The 19,232-nt window shown below is 37.4% G+C and overlaps 1 protein-coding gene across 2 annotated transcripts in view; it reads left to right on the top strand.

Annotated features, from left to right (window-relative positions):
• Nucleotides 1–1,125: 1,125 nt before the first annotated feature.
• mcph1 (microcephalin 1) overlaps nt 1,126–19,232 on the top strand; it is a 50,343-nt gene continuing 32,236 nt past the window's right edge. The window contains exons 1-13 of one of the 2 annotated variants that reach the window (XM_012877984.3): nt 1,126–1,255; nt 2,279–2,334; nt 2,474–2,565; nt 3,214–3,332; nt 3,428–3,512; nt 4,573–4,684; nt 4,773–4,904; nt 4,990–5,070; nt 6,628–7,698; nt 10,139–10,254; nt 17,407–17,444; nt 17,594–17,756; nt 17,850–17,927. In XM_012877984.3, coding sequence (XP_012733438.2) covers nt 2,304–2,334; nt 2,474–2,565; nt 3,214–3,332; nt 3,428–3,512; nt 4,573–4,684; nt 4,773–4,904; nt 4,990–5,070; nt 6,628–7,698; nt 10,139–10,254; nt 17,407–17,444; nt 17,594–17,756; nt 17,850–17,927 — 2,118 coding nt within the window. In that variant the 5' untranslated portion in view covers nt 1,126–1,255; nt 2,279–2,303. Of the gene's footprint in view, nt 1,256–1,377; nt 1,688–2,278; nt 2,335–2,473; nt 2,566–3,213; nt 3,333–3,427; nt 3,513–4,572; nt 4,685–4,772; nt 4,905–4,989; nt 5,071–6,627; nt 7,699–10,138; nt 10,255–17,406; nt 17,445–17,593; nt 17,757–17,849; nt 17,928–19,232 lie in introns of those variants that run through there. The other variant, XM_021324173.2, reaches the window with a different exon arrangement.

Here is a 19,232-nt window from a genome sequence, read left to right as displayed (position 1 = left end):
TGATTTGATTGAATTTGACTTTGTAAAGTGCCTTGGGAGGACGTGTGTTGTGAATTGACGCAAAATACATGAACTGAATTGAATTGAAAAATTGAATGTGATGAGCTACGTGAAAACCAGTGGTTTTTCAGCCCATGTCAGTACAGGACCTATTCCACTGAGGATGACACTCTTTAGGCAGACCCTATTTCATGTGATCCTTTAGGTTTGTTCTGGGGTAAATATGCACATTTCATACCAAATCGTTCTTAATGTCATTATGATGTTTATGCTTATGTAATTGTTTGAACAGATGAATGCGGCAACTTCAGGCATCTGGAAATTCTACGCAAGGATCAACCAGACTAGTGCAATTCCACAGATATTTTCCTGATGTCTTGCATGATTGATGGATTTAATTTTTTTCCACCTCCATGATGTCTCCTGAGCAGGCTGTGTGTTTAATGTGTACATAAAATATGCCTCCGTTTCACTCAAATGTTGTGAATTATCAGAAGCTTACAAAGCTATGACAAAATCTTCAGGGCTTTTTTCCAAATAGTTTAATTGAGGAGTGCTTAGCTACTCCAAGTAGATGACTTGATCAAATCAGCTGGATTTCCTGAGGTGGAAACGTTTTATAGCAATTAACAAACTGAACTTAACTGCATTGTTTGATAACCGGGATCCAGTTGGAATGTAGTTAATTGACTCTGTCCGCATGATTGGGTTGAATGTACTTTTTTGTGAAGTGCCTTGAGACAATAATCCCTAAACTCCCTAAGGGATGGGTTAAATGCAGAGGACAAATATCATTGGAATGTACAAAATTGCAATGATATACAGTCGTTATTTTTATATAACAAGGCCGGAATCTAATACATAGTGCCAGATTGGTATCACTAGTGGTATATTTCTGTATTTTCTCAAACTAAACAATATGGCACGGCAGAGTACTGAAGTCATCAATGTGAGTATTCTATTATCCACTGTGGACATCAGGTTGCTAAAAGAGCTCAAAGATATTTTATAATGGTTATGAAAGAGCCCATAAGAGGCAGGTTACCTTTTCTTAAAAAAAAATTAAATTAAATTAAATGATAGAAAAAAAAAAAACACCAACAGGGGACGTCGTCACTTTTTGAGCGGAAATGACGAACGTCACATATCAGCCAATCATCTCTTCCCGTCGAAGAATACGTTCCATCTCAAACTGCACGCGGGACGGACGTTCACAACAGACTGTAGTTACATTTATACTTCGCTAACACATTCAGTAAGTACCAGAAAGTTATTAAAACGTACCAGCTGACGCTTACTGTGACACAATTATACTCCTGACTACCAGAATAAGAGCATTACGCGCAATATTATTTAGCGGAAGTGCGAGCTTTCCGTATCCAACACGCCAGCACTGCTAACGGAGACAAATGGTTAGCTTGCTAACTGCAGAGAAACGGTGACGAATATCAGTTGGGTCATGTAATCATGGGATCAGGCGCATTTCCTGCTGTTAATTTGCTTTCTGATTGTTTTGAAAGACGATAGATTGTAAGGTAACGTGTTAACTAAAGGAAACCCCCTCTCAAAGTTGTACTTTTGTCGGCGAAAGAGTTGTTAAACTAAACCAAAAAATAGTTTGATCGCGACCTGCAAGAGCTGAGATTTCTTTTTTTTAATCGTCTTTGAGAGAAAAGGCGAATGCTCGGTATGAAACCACTTCCGCATATGTATGTTTGTTGTTTTTTAAAGGCGACCAAGCATGAAGTAAATCATGTTAGTAGTTTCTGTACAGCTCATTATTATTCATTTCAAGGCAGACTTTTTTAATGTTATTTATATATCAAATAAATATAATATATCAAATAATATAATACAGATTGTAGGTTGTCTATAAAACGACAGTAGACCAAATCGTCTTTATCTTTACAATTCCGTTATCACGCATAAACGCACAACAACATGGTGTGCTGGTTGTTGTTTTGTCTGGCTTAAATGACCAAATCACTTCCCCTACTCTTAGACAAAACTAACGATTTCTATAGATATATTCTGTAGAGATTAACTGGATATATTTTGAAAATAATCTGCTTTGAGTGATAGCAGTGCACGTCACCTCCAGAGCTGTGGTATTTCAGTGTTTTAGGGGTTACACTTAAAAAAATAGCTTGTAGTATGTCAAGATAAAAGTGTGTTCCTTGATTTTTACTTACGCCTTTGATTCAACGTTCAAATAAATACAAAGTAAATAAATAGTTAATTTTTTTTTTATTTCATACAATTTTGTTGTTTTTTTCAGTAACTGAAGAGTAAACAAGACAGTGATGACCTCAAGCAAAAATTCAATTCTCAAAGGTATCATCTTTTATTATTATTATTATTATTATTATTATTATTATTATTATTGCTACTTTACAAAGTCAAATTCAATCAAGTTTGAGTCATTCCTTCAACCTGCAGTTTAAATGTGTAATTCTGCCTAATGTTTTTGCAGATGTTGTTGCCTATGTTGATGCTTGGTCTTATGATAAAAGAGCAAACTATTCAAATGCTTACATTCCTCAGCTGGAGGAAATGGGAGCTGAGGTAGGTAAACTGCAAACAGACACAATCTTTTTTTTTTTTTTTTTTTTCTCTCACTATCTGATATTAAATTAGACTACGCGTCTTTTTAGTTTTGTGTTGTATGATTACCAAAATGATTTCTATTTGCTAAATTCCAGAAAAATGTCCCCTCTTTTTACTTCAAATCAATTTTGCATAAATTTCCTTACCACCTGGTGTGGCCCTTTAAACTTTATGACAAAGAACAGATGTTTTGGTAATCCATCCACAAGCTTGTCACAATTGTTTGCTGAATTTTAGCCCATTTCTTTTGAAAGAAACCACGCAAATGTGTCAGATTTTGTTCGGGTGCCATGCTTGTGCGCAGGTTTTCAGCTGTGCCCACAATTTTGTTTATGGGATTAAGATGATGGCCAAAATATTTGCTTTGTTTACCATGGCAAACCTAAAAAAATAATATGGCAGTAAGTATTCCTTATTATCTCCACATTTAGTAAATAGAAGTAACTTTGGCTATCCTAACTGGACTAAAACGGGGAAAGGTTTAATCTGATTTATTGTCAGACATTGAGAAGAATTTTTATTTATTTTTTTACACGGTGTATGTTAATGTCTGGTTTCCACTTTGTGTCTGGCATAACAAGGTCTACTTTAACCGTTCTTTTAAAGGTGGCGAAAAGGTTTAATAAACGAGTCACACATGTTGTATTCAGCAATGGACATCAAGCTACATGGAGGAAAGCTAAGAAGATGGATGTTCAACTTGTGTCTCTTCTCTGGGTTGGAAGGTGAACGGAGCTTTTGAGTTATTTGACTTATGCAATTTAATTATCGAGACAGATGAGCGTGTTCTCAGTGATTGCTTATATTGTGCTGTGTCCAGGTGTTATGAAGACGGTGTACGTGTGGATGAAAAGTTATTTCCAGCTTTAAACGATGACAAAAATCCTGTGGCGAAAAACAGGCGGGTGAGTAGACTCAGATTTAAAGTTTTTATTTTTTTTAAAGTATGCATAACTATAGGCGAAGATTTCATATGAAAGATAAATGATAAAGTTCAAGTCAAGTTTATTTGTATCACATATTTCAGCAGCAAGGCGCTTCAAAGGGCTTTACATCATGAAAACATAACAACATCAAAACAGTCACTAGTTGTGAGACCAGTAACAAACATTAAATTGTATCAAGTGAAAACATCAATACAGATCAGATATGTTGGTCAGTGTTCCTGTTATTATGGGTCAAAAGCAACTCTAAACAGGAGAGTTTTCAGTCTTGATTTAAAGGAACTCAGCGTTTCTGCTGTTTTGCAGTTTTCTGGAGGTTTGTTCCAGATTTGTGGAGCATAGAAGCTAAATGCTGCATCTTCATGTCTCCATTTTTTTGGGCAGACCTGTGAAGATACTGTTGCAGTTATCAATGTGACTAAAGATAAACGCATGGATGAGTTTCTCTAGGTGTCGTTGCTACATCAGTCCTTTAATCCTGGAAATATTCTTCAGGTGATAGAAGGCTGACTTCATAACTGTCTTTATGTGTTGTTAAAGGATCAGGTCTGAGTTTGTCATCACTACAAGCAGATTTCAGGCCTGATCACTAGTTTGTAGTTGTAATAACTAAAGAAGTTGTAATAAAAGAAGCTAATTGCCGGTGCAGGAAAAATAAAACAGTAAAATTTCCTGTATGTAAGTTAGCATTTCTTCATGGTCATGTGTTTGCGAAATCTAAATTTAGGAGTGAATTTATAAAACAATTTTCATTTTCAAACACACTGAAGAGCCTCAATATTTTGGGGAGTAAAAAGTTTATTATATAGTATATATATATATATATATATATATATATATATATATATATATATATATATATATATATATATATATATATATATATATATATATATATATATATAATGTCTATTTCATCAAGACCAGACCACCTTTAGTTATGTATTTTTTACATCATAGCTAGATTTTCAGAGTGTGTCTTTTATTGCTTTTTAGTAAATGTTTTTCTGATTCATTTTAGCATCGCTGCATGCTGCCAAAAGATTCTCCAAAAGTGACGACTGAAAATAATTGGCGTTTGAAGAAGAAATTTGAAAAAATGGTGAAAGATTTGCCTCTGTTAGAATCTCCGGGTAAGAGGTTTTGTTTTTGTATTTTTCGTATTACTATTTTACAGCATAAATTGCGATGTCATCTTATTTCACTTCTTTTTATTGGCAGTTGTAACAACGTCACCAGTCATCATTGATCATGAGAATTTAATAATCTACAGCCCTGGTTTGAAAAGATCCGAGTACATGGCACAGCGCCTCAAAGACATGAAAGACCAACGGGAAAACATTTCGCCCACAGGTAGGGAGGACGTTTTTAAAACCGTTAAATACTATCGCTGACCATAAAAAGGCAACAAATTCATTTCAATGTTTTTGCTTTTCAGCGTCAGAAATTGCCGATCCCTGCTCACCCACCGGCCTGAAGCCTTCTCTTGGAAGCACACCAACTTTCCTCGAATTTAACTGTAAGAAAACTGAGACTTATCACATCACTAATGATCTTTTGTCAAACTTGAGATAATTTGTCTTCTGCTTTGTTAGACTGCCTGCTTTCTGTCAGGTTGTTTGACCATATCAGTCAGCTACTTTAAAATTGCAAGAAGAGTAATGTAGAAGAAAAGTGTTAAATGTGATGTAAAATAGAGCCTCGTTCACGCTGGATCACGCGGGCCAGGCTTTGCTCTGCATGTCCATCATGAAGTCTTGATCTCAACCCTGTCTCTGGTTCACCACTGTTCCTTACTCGGGCCACTTTTTAAGAACTCACCATCGCATGCCGGGAACGCTGCAGTCCAAGACGCAATCACATCTTGTCCTCTTGTCCAAGTTGGCTAAATCTGTGTACTGTCCAATTTTGGTGGATTTTGACACAAATGTATCCCACCCACTAACGGGTGCAGGGATGAAGAGAAAATACGTTTTATACTTCTAAGTGGTCCTAATGTTATGCCTGATATGAGTGCAACGTCTAAGAAAATATACAGTTCTGTTCAGCCTTTTTAAACAGAATCTTATGTCACCGTTGCAAAGTTTTAACCATTTAGGTCAGGGGTGTCAAACTCATTTTGGTTGACGGGCCGCATACAGCTTAATCTGATCTCAAGAGGGCCACACGAGTAAACTCATTGCAAGATTAGATGGAACTAATGAAAGTGGACTTGTTGTTGATTTTTATATTAAATGAATTTCACTTTTACACAATATATTATGAATAACCTCAGCGTTTTTAAGAAAAGTATGTGCAATTTTACTCAGTTAAACATTTACTTGTGCATTATGCATAAGAACTGATCACAGTGATTGTACAAATTTGAAAAACACTTATTCACATTTTTGGAACTTAAAAACACTGTCCTGCATGACGAAATACATCAGACAGATAAAAATTAAGAAATGATTTAAAATCAATTTTCCACATCTGAAGCTCAGTGCTACCATCTGCTGATTAAAACACAGCGCCCCTCGTGGACAATAGAGGAACTGCAGATTTTCAATTAAATGAAGTACATGTTTTTTTTTCAATAATTGTTTTATCACTCTCTTCCTTTTATATCCTCTTTCTTTCACCTTTTCTTTTTCTTGTTCTTCCTTTCCTCTCCTACTTTCCCATTGCAGTGTCCATATCATTTGAGATATTCCCAGCATGAATCATAATAAAACTATTCACATTCATAAATCAAGCGGAGCACTATCGCAAAAGCTGACTGCTTCACTTGTGAAAGTTAAATCTGATGAGCTCTTTTTGGCATTAAGACAACAATTGTTATTGCCACATTGCCAGACAGGACACTGCAAAAAAAAAAAATTTGAATAATGATAATGCATTTAGCCACCGGGCCGGACTAAATTGTTCGGCGGGCCGTATGTTTGACACCCCTGATTTAGTTTGTTTTTCTGAGCCTGATGGTGTGAACCTATTAAATCAGAGCCTCTTCCAGAGCTTAAATGTTGTCCGTGTTCTTCCATTAAACAAAATCACGACGTAAATATTCGGAGCTAATTCTCTGTTCTCCAATATACAGCGGATGACGAGCCTGACGACGATTCTGTTTCTGAACCCGGCGGCTCACCTGCTGAGAAAGAAGAAAGAACGTCTGAAGCCGAAGACCACGGTCGGCCTGGGCGGGACCCTACAAAGCCTTGGCTCTCACCCTGCCACGATGTGCCAAAACCGAGTTCTGGCTCGTCTGCGTGCCTCGGCCTTGACGACCAAGAAGATAAAGAGGCGAAAGAGCAAACACGGGCGAGACGAACGTCAGTAAGAAAAAAAGCAGCAGGGACGATTAGATCTGGAGACTTTTCACAGAGTCCTGTTCAGGACCCTGCTGGCAAAAGCAGAAAGCCCAGACAAGAAAGAAGGCAGTCCTGTGTGGAAGCAGCTGAGGAGTCTGAAAACGAAAAGGCAAAAATCACTGTGGAAAATCCATGTGCAGACACTGAACCCCAACTTCCCCCAAAGGCCCTGAAGTCTTTAGCTTTCCTTTCGTCATCAACAAGCATCGCTAGCGCTGAAACTAAAATGTCTAATGAAAGTTCCCCGGCAAAGAAACCTGAAATGAGAACGCCCAAACGAGCCAGCTTGTCAATTACTTCCTTAGTGCAATCTTTCACTCTATCGAGCGGAAGTAAAAACATTGCTTCAAGTTCCACTAATGGAGATAATGATGTTTTTGAGGACTATTTCTCTCCCTCTAATCACAAAAGGCCCGGTTTGCCCTATCTAGCTGTGAAGCGCAAAACTGAATTGCCTTTTGAGTTGGACCCTCTTCCCAAGAAGAGAAAAACCCGAAAGGAATCCCTCGGATCCGCAAAGAAAAAAGTGAATGTGAAAGATTGTGAAAAACCTCTTAATCATGAGTCTGGTGGAAGTGGGGGGGTTGTTCAAGGAGATCTTCAAAACCTCCCCCCAGTGTTTAATAATCCTGCTGGTAATGTGAAACAAGCCTCTCTGGATTCTTCAAGCACCGGTAAAACTCCTGAAGATGAAGGAGAAAAGGAAAAATCAGGAAATCCACCCTTAGAATCGAAGGACATCGCAAATCCAGAGCAGCAGGAAAACTCTGATTTCAGTACAAGTTGTCGTAGCTCTGAAAGTGAGTAGTAAAAAAAAAATATTGACGTCTAGAGTATGTTGAAATTATCCTCTTGCATTTTGGTCTTTCTGAATTGTTGAAACAAAACCATAAAATATTTGATCGAGTGTTAGTGGCGGTGGATGTGGATTTTTTTATTTCTAGTCCTTTCATCAAATCAACAAATAAAGATTTATCATTAAAATGAGGCCTGATCTATTAATTTCCACCCCAGAAATTATATAGACTTATATTTACATTATGAATAAACTTTAAATGAAAGAACAAAAGGTTTCTTAAATTCTTATTTAGCGAGACTTCCACCCACAGCCATGTTTTTAAAAAAAATAACATTTCCTCCACTTATAGATTATTTTCTACACAGTGGGTGGTAAATGGCCTGTACTGCGGTGTCGTTAACATTCATTCACACGCTGGCAGTGGTGAGCTAGTCTAACCCACCAGCTAGCAGGACATGCTCCTAGCTCCTGCACCACCGTCGCCCTGGTGGATGGCTGATTTCAATAGTTTTTTTTTTTTTTTTTTTTGAGTCCTTTCAATCTGCTGTCAACCTCAAAAACTGCTGCGGTCTTCTGTGAAGGCCTCGGACTGCTCCTTCGATCTCACCCTGATGTCTCTCTCTTTAAATGTGTGAGGTTCAGACGGGTGAAACCTGAGTAAATGCTGGGCCAGAGAGATGAGAAGAGCCTGTGTGTAGCTGTTTTATGTGGGTATAGATTTCCTGAAGTTATAATTTTCATCACAGTGTAAAGAAACATTTAAAAAAAAGAGTCATTTCTTTAGTTTTCATCGTTTATTACTTGAGGTTTTCAGTTTTAGTTCACATTGATACTAGGGCTGGGCGATAAATCGATTTAATCGATTAATTCGAATTTACAATTCTTTAAGATTTCATTTTTGGAAAATCTGGATTTTATTTTGCCAATACACTCATTGGGTTTCCATGAAGAGAACAGCATGTGATGCTGAATATATGTTTAGGCAAATATATTGTCAAAATATTGTTAAGTGGAAACTTTTTTTTACCATAATACGAGGTACTTAATTTACTTATTTACTTTTTTTTTTTTTAACTTAGTTTGATGTTCACAAGTGCAGTGAAGCCTGTTCTTAGCTCAATGTGTAATACCACTAGTAGCAAATGTTTTGTTATATTTTCATTGTTTATAATGGCACGGCTACCATCTTGTTTTACATGTTTCACAGCTTGTTTTTAGTTGCACTTTGAATCCAGGTCAACTCCCTGACGAAATGCTTTACATAAAAAGCAAGGTTTTAAAATAATTTCTTTTTATGAAACAAAAAGGAGGAAAAAATCGATCAATCGGATTTGGTATGATAAAATCGGAGATTTATTTTTTAATCCATATCGCCCAGCCCTAATTGATACTTAATATGTCTAAATGTGTTAAAACACGGGCTGGCTCGGCATTCCCTAATTGTTTCCTGCCTAAATGAACAGCGGCCTGCTTTTGCAATAAACTTTATTCTGGAGGGATCTAAAACATTCCTACCACAGATATTTCTTTCAAGGAGGCATTTGGGATAACTAACGCCTCAGACGTCCAGTTGGATTGAGTTATGACTGAAAACCTGTTTGACAAATTCACATTTTTTTGTTTGTCAGACCAACCACTTATTTGAGACGTTAGCATGATACTTTTGACGTAAACACTCCTTCACAGCGGATTTGCAGTGATTGGCTGTGACCTTGCTCTCTTGGTAGACTAGTGAACACGATCGATGTATAACAGAACCACAAGATCCCTTCGCCTGATGGCTGACACATTCGGACTCTCCTCAGGCCCTTCAGCAATTTCTGAAAAGGTCCCATTTGATAACTTTGGTTGGGCCTTTGAGGGCTTTTAACGTTGTCGCCTTTTCTGCCGTTTTTTTCCCACAGTCTGAAGACAAGCGTATTTGGTTAATTTGTTAATCCGAAGTGAGTCTGTCGGTATGCATGGTGGTCCTGCTCTGTGAGAGCGCCCTGATGTTCTGGGAACATCTCTAAGGCGTTTTTCTAGTATTTGAGTCAGAACACTCCTATAGAGGATGGGTAGAAAACATTTTTTACAAATTCACCCACTAAGAAGTTTTAATCTTAAGTGGTGCCAACATAGTTAATATAAAGCTATTGGTTTTGTAGGCCACATGCCAACAGAGCTTGAACACAGGTATAACTTTGGCTCCGATTTTTCTTTTTTATTATGCGTTTTTCTGCGTTAGAAATTGCTTTGCTAGTCATCTGTCCTCAGCAGATGTTTAATAATTGCCGTAAAAGTTCGGCAAATATAAGTTTAAATCTACAGTTGGGAAGTAGATCGCGATCAAAATGAACACAAACGCACAGCCCCAGCTGTTTGACAGCTTGGGTCTTCCCCCCCACCCCCACCCCAGCTTGGCTCTATTTTCAATAGTTTTGCCTTGTTTTCATGTGTAGGTGGAGGAAATGAACGCACCGTCACAGCTGGTTTCACAGAGATCGCCTCCGTCGCTGAAGAAAATCACAATAAGCAAGCCGGCTTGAGTCTTCAGAAGATGGTTAACACAACAAAGGTAAAAAAGATGAAATGCTTCCCTTTCCTAGCCATATATTAGATGTCAGTGTAAACATAATTCAGTGCATGTTGATTGGATGAATTTGAAAATGGTGTTCTTTGGATTGAAATTTGGTAATTTGGTCTCTTTTTTTATTACATTTTCTGACAAAATGTATGTGTCCTCCCCCCCCCCCCCAAACTTTTATATGTAGTTCCTACTTAAAAAGTTGGAGCATTTTGCGGCGAATTGTTTCTATTCTCTCGTCACCGACAGTAATGAACGGGAATGTAGTTCAAATAAAAAGCATGTTTCATATTTTCTATATAATCAAAACATCAGCTGTGTTTGATTAATTCCCACGTATGGATTTCCTCCTTAAGGACATACACGCTTCCATGGGTGAAGGCGTTTGATGCGTATGGATGAGTGTTTCTGTCTGGTCCTGTAGGGTTTCCTGTGTTTTGGCTGTTTGATGGTAGCGTAACTTCCTCGCCTGGGAAATGCACCTGCAGCTCTGTTTACGTTACGCTGCTAACCTCAACAAGCTGTTGCTGAAAACAGCCCAACTTGGCTTCACACCCCTCAGTGATCATGTTTTCGGTTGACTTTATTGTTGCTCCATCAGGCAGGTTGTAGTCTGGCGTCTGATTCCGTAATAAACGATCAGTTTATCTACCTTTTTAAGTCCTCTTTGTAACAATGATACCTGGGTGAACTTTGAATATGAACTTTGCTCACTTTTGGTGAACAGCTGAACGAAATAAAATGTCAATTTTATTATTTTGGCACAACTAGACAAATCAGTACATGCTGTATTAAATAGCAAAAGGCCAAGATTCAAGGTGCCTACAAAGTCTTGACACTCTGGACAAGTAATACACTTCATATAGGTATTTTTTAGGTCTGGATAAGTATAAAAAAGTATACAACAACAATTTCCCCCTGGGATTATTAAAGTATGTCTGAGTCTGAAAGTTATATTTAGCAGAATTTCAAAAACGTTTTTTTGATCACCACCTGTTTTATCTTTAGATGGAAATTGGTTAGAATATCCTACTATTGACCTCATTTATCGCATCAGGTATAGAGTTTATAATTTCGTTTATAGTTTTCTATGCTTTTTAGAGTTACTGAATGACAAATCAAAGACGTTAGCATGCTCTTATACCTCTTAAGGTCAAACGGATCCTAAGTGGATATAACAGTTAATGAAACTGATATTTAGAGCATAAACTCTTTGGTAAAACAGGTCCCACTTATTTTTAGAAATGTGGTTCACCTGCTTTCTTACTTATTTCCTTCCGTACTTAGTGTGTGGTTTGGCAGTCTTTGTGACATATTTTAAGTTAGCCCACTATAAAACTGTCTACTATATAGTACCTGTAAAACCATTTTTGTTAGAGTAAAATTTTTTCAAGTCATAAAACAAATTTCAATATCAGACAAAGGTAATGTGAGTAAATACAAAAATTGTTTTCAAAATAGTGCGGTCTGGTCTGGATTAAAGGTAGATTCTGCAAATTTTTTTCCAGAAGTTTCCCCAAGTTCCTTTTTGAAAAACTGTGCATGCGCAAGACCGTCGTACCTTTCTCTGCTCCTATGATTCTAAACAAAACAGTAATCAGAGCCATACCTCAAATGTCCCTATCTTATTCCAGCAGATGTTTTCACATTATATCTGTTGAATGCATCCGTATGTCAAAGAATGACATGTCATTTTGTTTTGATAATTTATAAGTCCATAATGGAGTTAGTGGCAGTATGAATTTTTTTAGCATTTTTCTTCCTCGTGCTAGACCATTTATAAGAAGCTGTACTGAGCTTATTGATATTCTTGCAGGATAAAATAAGATGTTCTTTATTGATGCCAGAATTGGAATATTATTAGGCAACAGCAGCATAAAATACAGAAAACGTAGTGATAGGTTCCACATACGACCTAAAAATATGAAGTAGAAAAGTATAATCAAAAAACGTCTATACATATTTATGTCCTATAGCTACATGCATTAGTAGTAATTGTGCAGCAGAAGTTAAATGTAGTGTGCAAATGTTGCAATGTGCAAGTGATAGTCAGCAGTGTTATTCAGAATACTTCACACCTAGCTGTAGCTGTTGGAGAAATGTGGATCTTTCTTCCATTTTAAACACAATCTTGGCTGATGGGGACCAAGCACTTTAGAAGTGGTCTACATTTTTCATTTAAATTGATAACAACCAATATGTCTTTGTCAGAAATGTACTTTGTTCTTACATGCTGTCACAAAGATGCGTTGTGGAAATCAGAGTTTGGACTTTTTTTTAAAATATAAAGTAGGTCATCTACGGTCACCTGATTGTCATTACATGGACCATCACTGAGATTAAGTTTTCTTCCTAATTAGAGGTGCACAATAAATTGCAAAATACAATTACATCATCACAGTGTCATTGCATGCAATGTTAATATTGTAAATGTCTGTGTGCAGTAGAGCGTTAATTTGTCATTATGTTGTCATGAATCATAATAATAATAATTAAACCTCTTGGATTGAGTTTCACCGCATCCCCACAGCTGACATGACAGATGACAAACACTATATTTAATGATACTGTCTTTGCTTGATTTTCTAATATTTTGTAATTAATTAACTGTAATCCTATAAATTTGTGAATATTCTGATATTCTGATTATAATTGCTCTTAAGTATCTTAAATGACAACCGCTCCTATTTAGATCTTTAAGATGTTACTCCCGTTATCTGATGGATGAACTAGACACCTTCTGTATAGATTGCATTTATGGATTTTAACCACTCTTGGCCCTGCATAGTTTTTAATGCTCGTACTATTTGGCCATATCTTTAAATCTAATATTTGCGCTTTATTGTTTAAAGTTGTAACTTTACTCACCAGTCAGTCAGTGATTTAAGTAAGCCAGTTTTCCCATGATTCAATTCAGTTTCAGTTCAGTTTATTTATTTATATGGCAGCAATTAAAATTCTTGTCATCTCAAGGAACTTGACCCCCCAAAAAAGTTAATTCAGTCAAATCATACAGACAGATTCCAAATCAAATACAGACATTCCAGTTGATCCTAATTATCAAACAATGTAGCCAAGTTCAGCTTACTATTCAAACTGGTTCAAAAGTTTTCTATCTAAAGAATCCCAGCCGTCATTGAAATACAGCATTCACTCCTTCTAAATGAGCGCATAGCGACAGTGGACAGTTGTTTGGGTTGTAAATAAGCTCTGTGCCAGGTTTCAAGTCTATAGGATGAAAGTAAGCACATACAGTTAGTCGCAGTAAAGGCTCAGCCAGTAGCTATTGTGGTAGAGAGACAGGGTTAAACACTGAAAGCCAGGGCCATCCATCATCTGTAGGGCAGCATAAAGTTGTTGGCAGTAGTAGCTCAGCTGATGCCCCCCTCCAAGACGATGTTGCAGCGAGAAGAAGATGATTTAGGATTTCCATAAACGAGCTAGAATATGTTGGGTAAATAAGTTTAAACCAGCCCAGTGCTTTTGTCTTAATCCCTACGGCAAGTTCAAGTCTTTCTGAGAGAATATTGCGATCAACTGTGTCACATTTAGTACCGAGATCTAACAGGACAAGTACTGATACAAGTCCATTATCTGAGGCCATTAGAATATCATTAGTGACTTTAAACAGAGCTGTGTCGGTGCTACGATGAGTTCTGAAGCCTGACTGAAACTCTTCAAACAGGCCATTGCTCTGTAAATGTTCACATACTTGATTAGCAACTATTTTCTTAGGGAATTTTAGATCAGAAAGCAAGATTAGATATACTGTAGGTCTGTAATTTGTTAAGTCACCTTGATCAAGAGAAGGTTTCTTAAGTAAAGGTTTAATGACAGCTACCTCAAAAGCCTGTGGTATATATCCATTTACTAAAGATAGATTGTTCATATCTTAAATAGGGGCCGTGATCATAAGAAATACATCCTTAAATAATTTGGTTGGTATTGAGTTAATGATTTAGATGAAGCTAATCATGTTGATGACTCAGAAATCTCTACTGGATCAAAATAGTCCAAGAACAGGACAGGTTCTGCAGTTACCTCCAACACTTCCTCACTTTCTGAGAATGAAGTTATTATGTTTGGGAGGAGGCCAATGATTTTTAATATAGCCAATCTTATTGACAAGGAATCCGAAAAAGTCATTATTGCTGAGAGCTGAGGGAACGGATGAATCAACAGAGCAATGACTGTGTAAATTTGGCAACGGTAGTGAAAAGAAATCTAAGATTATTCTTATTCTTCTCTATTAATGATGAAAAATATGCTGCTCTGGCTTTTCAAAGGGTCTTTTTGAACAAGGGTAGACAGGTAGGACACCTCTAGATGTGAGAAATGCCATTTTCTCTCTAATGTCCAAGTGCATTAAAATACACAGCTCTGTGTTAAACCAGTGAGCCAGCCTCCTATGAATGTAGCTCCCCTGAGTCTTTTCCAGGAAGGCTACATTGTCTCATTTAAAAAGTAGCAATAAAATAACACTATGAACAAGGACATCAATTTGTGAAAGGGTAAAAGTCAAATGGCTTCCCTCTGCTGTGCTTTTCTGTGATACTGAGGAAATGAAAAATGGAATAGATTGTACAGAAGTTAAGAGGTATTGTTTGATAAGTTACTATAATGAAAATGCTCCGGAGAACTGGGCTAGATTAAACTGAAAAGTTATTTAACAATGATCTGCACTGACCGATGATTAGCTGAGATACTGGAAAGTAGTTTTTTTGTTAATTCATCAAACCTGAACCATGCTTCAAATAAAAAAAATCTAGCTTGCTCTTTGATACACTTTGATTTTGGTAAAGCATGTGATAAAGTTCAAGGGCATGCTTGTATTCTGATTGGTTTGTCTCAAACCTTTACTCTAAACAGCTCTTTGATAATGTTCATCATGTTTTAACATCTGCACAGACTAAATATGATTATTCCTCTTAGGTTATTTGAACAGTTTTGGTTCATTGTGCACGCGGCAGTAACCACAAAGAAAATCTAGTCATACGGTGAAGAATTTCCTTCATTTGTGCTCGGAGCGTTCGTGCTCAAAGGTCGCGCTGCATTTCACACCAGCTCCTTGTCAAAGGCTCATTATGCACAGCTCATGCTCTTGTGTCGGATTTTTGTGCAGCTGCCAGAAAATGTACTTAGTATATAATAATCTCAAGTCCCTTTTTAATGAACCTTTTAGAAAAGCTGGCAGAACATTTTAATTTCTTGTGCTTCTCTTGACTCATCCTCTGGTATTAATGACCAATCATCCTGTTAAAACTCAAATCGTTCCTCTTTGGAGATATAATTGCTGGGAGCCGTCAAGGGGAAGCAGCAGTGCAGCGACATCGTTATCATCTGAGTGACTTCTTAACGTGCCATGTCAGGAATAATGTGGTGTTTGACGGGCATGGGTGTGGTTTGTGTACTGTTTTGGCACCTCTGTCCTCAGCAGGCCTTAACCTCTGACATCCAGCTGGTAAACCAGATAGCAGAGTGTGACAGGAAAAGGGCTTGGTGGTCCTGTTTGTAGCTGTCGCTGAGGTGTTTGTGTTGATGATAGCTCTTTGTAGCTGGGCCAAACTATGTGGCTGCATGGTCTGCAGGCATCAGGGAAGAGATGTACAATTTGGTTTCAGTGATTCAGAAGGTTCTTTATTTATTGCATTAATCCTTTGTGTCTTTGCTTTATTTATGTATCCAGAACTTATTAAAGTGATTTTTGATGTATAAGGGTTTCACTCCTTAATTTCAGGTCTTACAAAACAAAACAAAAAAGAGGCATTTAATTGATTTAAGTTAGATTTGACCAAAACATGTAACACAATTGTGTATTATTGCAACACTGTTTTACCTGAACTGAATGAGATCCTTTATAAAAACTGATAGTTCCATCTTATTAAATTACAGTATCATTGAAATGTTCATTTTTCATTTATTAAATAAAAACAAGAATCTATTATAATATATTCAAGTGTTTGCTTATGTTAAGTGGGATAATTGTAGTTTACATATAATGAAAACCAAACAAACAGTTTTGCAGTGAATTTGAATATTTAAAGAAAGTGTTTTTTAGTCGAAATGCTGTCTTGGGTAATTTATGGCATATGCAGTCACAGAGAAGACTACAGACTTGACTACAGACCTAACACCCACCATAAGAAGGCTAAGTCACAAAATGTCATTGCTAACGAAGCTGGCTGTTAGTGCTGTATCAAGAAGCATTTTCATGGATGGTTGAGTGGTAGGAAGAAAGTGTGGTGGAAACGTTTTGCTCAAAAAGCAGAGAAAACTGCAGCCTTGAGAAATTCGTTAAGCAAAGCCAACTTAAGACTTGGAGATTCAGAAGACCTGGACTGTGGCTGGAGTCGGAGCCACCAACAGAGATGAATTTAGGACATGGTAAACTACCATCACATGCCTTGGGTTAAGTCATCTGAACCCGTGATGACATCAAAAGCGTCTTACCACGGCTAAGGAGAAAACAAACTCTTCCTCAGTGGTTCAAAGTCATCTTTTTTAGATGAAAGTATATTTTGCATTACACTTGAAAATCAAGCTTCCATGATCTTGAGGAAGAGTGGAGAGGAACAGAACCCAAGTTTCCTCAGGTCCAGTGGGAAATTTCTGCAGTCTGTGAGGATTCAGGATGCCACGGCATCTTATCAAGTCCAAAGGCAGCACAGCCCTCTACCAGGACATTTTCGAGCCCTTAATGCTTACTTCTGCTGACAAGCTTTTTTGTGATCTTATTTTCCAGCAGAACTAAGTGGCTACCCAAACTAAGAAAAGACAAAAATACCTGCTTTAAGGAACATGCTATCGCTGTACTTGATTGGCCAACAAGCTGCCACACTGCATTGATGCAGTATTTAATGCAAATATGGTTTTCAGTAGGCTCACATCTCTGTAATAAAATATATTTTAATGATCTAATTTGATACTCCAATTATTTAATTTTGTAAGCCATGATCATCCAAAACAAACTTGAAATATGTCAGTCTGTGTGCAATAAATCTATATAAAGTTGGGGCTTTACATTATGAATTGGTTACTTAAAGTAATTAACAATCCAGTGACAGGACAAGTTATTGAGATGCACCTGTCTCTATGATTAAAGTAATTCCTGTCTTCTGTTTTGCTCATTGAAATTTGTTTCAGGCTCCAAGGACACTTGTCATGACCAGCATGCCTACTGAGTAAGTTCTTCTTGGTTGTCTGCCCCAATAATAATATAAGCATTCACACAAGCCAGTTTTTTTTTTCACATAAATGACGTGGTTTGCATGACAGACAACACATTTAACTGTTTCTTTCTGATTTTGTTTGCCCCCTCCACCTCCTTCAGGAAGCAGCAGACTGTGGTGCAGGTGGTAAAAGCTCTGGGTGGTTTTTCAATCGTCGACAGAGTATGTGAAAACACAACTCATGTAGTGTCTGGGGGACACAGACGCACTCTGAACATCCTGTTGGGCATAGCACGTGGCTGCTGGATCCTGTCTTTTGAATGGGTATGGAAATGTTCAGAAGCCAGTACAATACACTTCTGAAAACCGAACAAAGATCTTTTAAACATGCCTAACCTAAGTTTTATTTGTGAGTAGATTCTGTGGTGTTTGGAGCAAAGGCAGTGGATTCCAGAGGAGCCATATGAGCTTTCAGACCAATTTCCTGCTGCGCAGGTAAGTGTCAGTAATAGTTAAAGTGAGTTAACCTTAACCTCACTCTAATTTGAGCTGGTAAGAGTCAAAATAAGTTCCAGAAATGTCTATTTAGTAAATATGTTTTACCAAAGTTAAACTCACTAAACACCAACATATTTATAACACCTAAAGTTCTGAACTCAAAAACAAATTGTCAGTATTAAATAATTAAGTTGGCTTATTTATTTTTTTGCTTTACAGTTTAGCTTTCCAGTCAAAGAAGACATACCACACACTTTTTTTAAATCAAGCTTTGAGAACAAAACTGATTAAATGTTGTTAGTTGTTGTCCGTCAGCGTATTATTTTCCTGAAGCATCCTGTATGTGATGCAGGTGTTTTCTCTTCCCAAGCTCCACTTTCATAAGTCTAGAATATCCTTTCTTTCAAACCTTCACATGAGCGGAACGTCCTCTGGGCATCCAGGTTGATGCATTGTTAAAATACACTCCTTTCATGCAAAACAAGAATTGTTCAGTCTAGTAATGCAGCAGATCCTAAGTTGTGCTTAGTCCTGTCCCTGTGAGAAAACAACATTACCTGTATGAGCCATTGCCAAAATCTTTGACAACTTGATATGTAATTAGAATCAAGCCATACAAAAAGTATTGTCTATCAAGGGATAAAGTTTATGTACCAATGAAATCCTAAAATAATAAAAAATGTAATTTTTTTGCATTATGAGAAGCTGATATAACTTGCAGCTGGTGGTGACAATATGAGTGAGAATATGGCTTGGTGGAGGCAATAAAAAGTCATAAACTCAGATACTTCCACTCAGGCTGCTGTATTTTATCAATGTATTTGAATACAGGGGGGCAAGCAGGGTGGAAGGTTGCTGGCTAGCTCTCTAGGGTACAAATTTAACATAGAGGCCCACGTGTCTCAGCCGCTCTTCACAGTGGGAAACACAAGAGAACATGCCAATGTTAGTATGTGGCTGTAAGAAAATACACCTGAAGAAAGAACTCTAGTTCAAAACAATGTAAACTGAGGGGAAAAAAGGCTGAGAATTGTGACAGAGTGGTTTCCTAGGGTTACCAAGTCTCCATAGCAACCAGCTACAGTATTGTAAAGGTCAGTTTGTGCAGCAGGATTTTTAGCCCGATTTTCGCACCGATCTTCTCCTTCTGACAGGTCCAGACTGTCGGGTTCGCTCTTCAGATAATCTTAAGAGATATTCCTGCTGGGTGTGGTGCGTTAGGAGTGATCTGGTCCGCTCCGGCCTCAAATCGGAGATATTCAACATGTTGCGTTGTTCCCTGAGGAGAAACGAGCATGCACC

The sequence above is a fragment of the Fundulus heteroclitus genome, chromosome 22, assembly GCF_011125445.2.
Source record: "Fundulus heteroclitus isolate FHET01 chromosome 22, MU-UCD_Fhet_4.1, whole genome shotgun sequence".
NCBI lineage: Eukaryota > Metazoa > Chordata > Actinopteri > Cyprinodontiformes > Fundulidae > Fundulus > Fundulus heteroclitus.
The sequence above is the reverse complement of the archived record's forward strand: the minus strand, read 5'-3'. Positions and strand labels throughout refer to the sequence as shown.